Here is a 3,308-nt window from a genome sequence, read left to right on the forward strand (position 1 = left end):
TTGTCCAAACAAGCTTATGCATCATCAGACGCACAGGAAAACAAAGAAAATTATAGGATTTGATAAAATGGAAAAGGCTCAGTTACATATTCGTATTCGTCTTCTAGAATTCCATATTTAGATTCTTCTAGGGTTTTATATTCATATTCGTCCTCTTAGGTCCTGTATTCTTCTTCTAGGGTCCTATATTTAAATTTAACAATTTCTGAACCCTTTTTTATTTTTTCTGTATCAGGGATCGTCAAAATAAGCAAAAATAGTAGAGTAGGGTCCTATATATAAATTTAACAATTCCTGAACCGTTTTTATCTTTTCTATATCAAGATCGTCAAAATAAGCAAAAATAGTATTTCTACGTAAAACATCCATAAGGAGGATTTTAATCGAAATCCAAATCCCAAAACAGAATATTAATTCTTTCTATTGTTCTTGATGATATTGTAATGGAATGACAACCTATTTCTTCGCTTTTTCGCCAACAAATCTGAATTATCATGAAAAATAAAAGGGCAATCCGATGCATGTAGCTCCCGCTTGCGCAGGGTCCGAAGAAAGGTCCGACCATTTTGGGTCTATAGTACGCAGTCTTTCCCTATATTTCTGTAAGAGGCTGTTTCCAAGACTTACCCGTGACCTCATGGTCACAAAGCAGCAGCTTTACCACTGCGCCAAGTCTCCCCTTCCATCATGAAAAATAGAAGGATAGATAAAATTCCAATGGCCATTGGACATGATTCGATCCCTAAGTAAATCGACAGAGGAACTACAAACCGATGCACAGGATCAGAAGAGAAGATCCATGAGAAGGCCACATTTGAGAGAGCATGAGAAGATCCTTGAGAAGACCACATTTCAAGAATTTCCTCAATACTTCATGACCAGTTCAATGCAAGAATCTGCCGACAAATAGCAACACAAGTATGGCAGGAACAACACAATTACACACGATATTAAGGGTTCACTTATTAATCATCCAACCTCCAAAGCCACTCACATCATTAAGTATGTAAGCACAACCAAACATAACAGAGATAGAAAGACGACCAAAACAGAAACTGAAAACACCATTGAGTACACCGACGAGACAGAAGCAGCGCCATGAGCAGGCACTTACTGGCCACCACGCAGGCGGAGCACCAGGTGAAGGGTAGACTCCTTCTGGATGTTGTAGTCTGCCAGGGTGCGGCCATCCTCAAGCTGCTTGCCGGCAAAGATCAGACGCTGCTGGTCCGGGGGAATGCCCTCCTTGTCCTGGATCTTCGCCTTCACATTGTCAATGGTGTCCGAGGACTCCACCTCCAGGGTGATGGTCTTGCCGGTGAGCGTCTTGACGAAAATCTGCATGCCTCCACGAAGCCTGAGCACCAGGTGGAGGGTGGACTCCTTCTGGATGTTATAGTCTGCCAGGGTGCGGCCATCCTCGAGCTGCTTGCCGGCGAAGATGAGGCGCTGCTGGTCCGGAGGGATGCCCTCCTTATCCTGGATCTTTGCCTTCACATTGTCGATGGTGTCCGAGGACTCCACCTCCAAGGTGATGGTCTTGCCGGTGAGGGTCTTGACGAAAATCTGCATGCCTCCACGGAGCCTGAGCACCAGGTGGAGGGTAGACTCTTTCTGGATGTTATAGTCAGCCAGGGTGCGGCCATCCTCCAGCTGCTTGCCGGCAAAGATGAGGCGCTGCTGGTCCGGGGGGATGCCCTCCTTGTCCTGGATCTTGGCCTTCACATTGTCGATGGTGTCCGAGGACTCCACCTCCAGCGTGATGGTCTTGCCAGTGAGGGTCTTGACAAAGATCTGCATGCCTCCACGGAGGCGGAGCACCAGGTGGAGGGTGGACTCCTTCTGGATGTTGTAGTCAGCCAGGGTGCGGCCATCCTCGAGCTGCTTGCCGGCAAAGATGAGGCGCTGCTGGTCCGGGGGGATTCCCTCCTTGTCCTGGATCTTGGCCTTCACATTGTCGATCGTGTCAGACGACTCGACCTCAAGGGTGATGGTCTTGCCGGTGAGGGTCTTCACGAAGATCTGCATCTGTAAATACAAAGTAAAATAAACCCAGAGTAAGGAGCAGTTAAAAGGAAACATGAGGACATTAACAAAAAAGTACAGAGAGAGATGAAATCCTAGCTACAAATCAACAAACATCTCAATATAAAGTTGAACAAACAGACTACACTAGCAAAAATCCGATATATCAATACAATCTTTCTTAGCCTGGTGAGAAGGACGATTAATCTAAATTCTAGCAGATCTATGCTCAAGTTGGGCACAACAATCTAGAAAAGTGTAGAAGAATCAACAATAACAATATCACGAATTTCAGAGTAGAACCGACAGGCAACTACGAGGCTGAACAATGAATAAGCTGGTAAACAAATCCAGAACCAACAACCTACAAGAACCCAGCATAAACTTGGCAACAATCGTACGGAACCAACCGGCTACACAAGCCTAGATGGACCGAACCAACGACGGTCGGCAGATCTACTGGATAATCCATACATAATCGCGGTGGGGATTTAATAACAGACGAGCAGAATCACCTTAGTTCTACAAGAACACGACACGCAAACTTGGCAACAAACGAGCGGAATCAACCGCAGCTACACACATCTAGACGGACCGAATCAACAACAACCGGCGGATCTACTCGATGATTCGACGCATGATCGAATCAACAGAAATCGATCAACAGATAATAGGTCTCCAGCCCGCAGATCTACCCAATACTAGAACATAGAGCGAGCGGAATCGAAAGGCGGAGGGATCGGAAACTCGCGTACCTTGAAGGAGCGTGAGGGGCGCTTGTCTTCCGATCGGTCGAGGATTTTCTCGGTGAGATCGCGGAGAGGGGATTGGATTTGTTTGGTGGACGGGAGAGGAGAGGGGGGCGGGGATTTTGTAGTCGGGGAGGGGACGCCGGGTCAGACGGGAAGGGAGGAAGAGTCCCGCAAGGCTGCGGCACCGGTGACGTGTGGCGTGGGAACAACCAGCCGATAAGATTTTTTTTCCCTCTGCTATATATTTTCTCGCTTTGTTTTTATTTTTCAAAAACTAGTCAATGGGTACGTGCATTGCATGTTAATTTGAAAATATATTAAGTGCATGCGGATATTAAATAGGATATTTTTTGCGTGTTACTATGTAATTAGCACTATTTTTGGCATGAAATTAACTGCACGCTAAACGTGTTGAACACTCGACATTGAAGCAGTTTAGGTCGTTGGATTCACATGATTTGATGGCCGAGATTAATTAGATCTGCCCGTTTGGGTCTTTTTATATTGGTATAGATATAGATGCTAAACGTA

General features: G+C 45.9%; 1 protein-coding gene across 1 annotated transcript; it reads right to left on the minus strand.

Annotated features, from left to right (window-relative positions):
* Nucleotides 1–850: 850 nt before the first annotated feature.
* On the minus strand, nt 851–2,978 carry LOC123132008 (polyubiquitin). The gene is made up of 2 exons (XM_044551755.1): nt 2,781–2,978; nt 851–2,028 (listed from the first exon to the last, which is right to left on the minus strand). Exon 2 carries the CDS (start codon nt 2,026–2,028, stop codon nt 1,111–1,113), a length of 918 nt encoding a protein of 305 aa, XP_044407690.1. The 5' UTR covers nt 2,781–2,978; the 3' UTR covers nt 851–1,110.
* Nucleotides 2,979–3,308: the final 330 nt, after the last annotated feature.

The sequence above is a fragment of the Triticum aestivum genome, chromosome 6A, assembly GCF_018294505.1.
Source record: "Triticum aestivum cultivar Chinese Spring chromosome 6A, IWGSC CS RefSeq v2.1, whole genome shotgun sequence".
In the NCBI taxonomy this organism is placed as follows: domain Eukaryota; kingdom Viridiplantae; phylum Streptophyta; class Magnoliopsida; order Poales; family Poaceae; genus Triticum; species Triticum aestivum.

Coding starts and splice junctions, on each gene's coding strand:
- LOC123132008 (XM_044551755.1), bottom strand. CDS start 2,028: ATGCAGATCTTCGTGAAGACCCTCACCGGCAAGACCATCACCCTTGAG.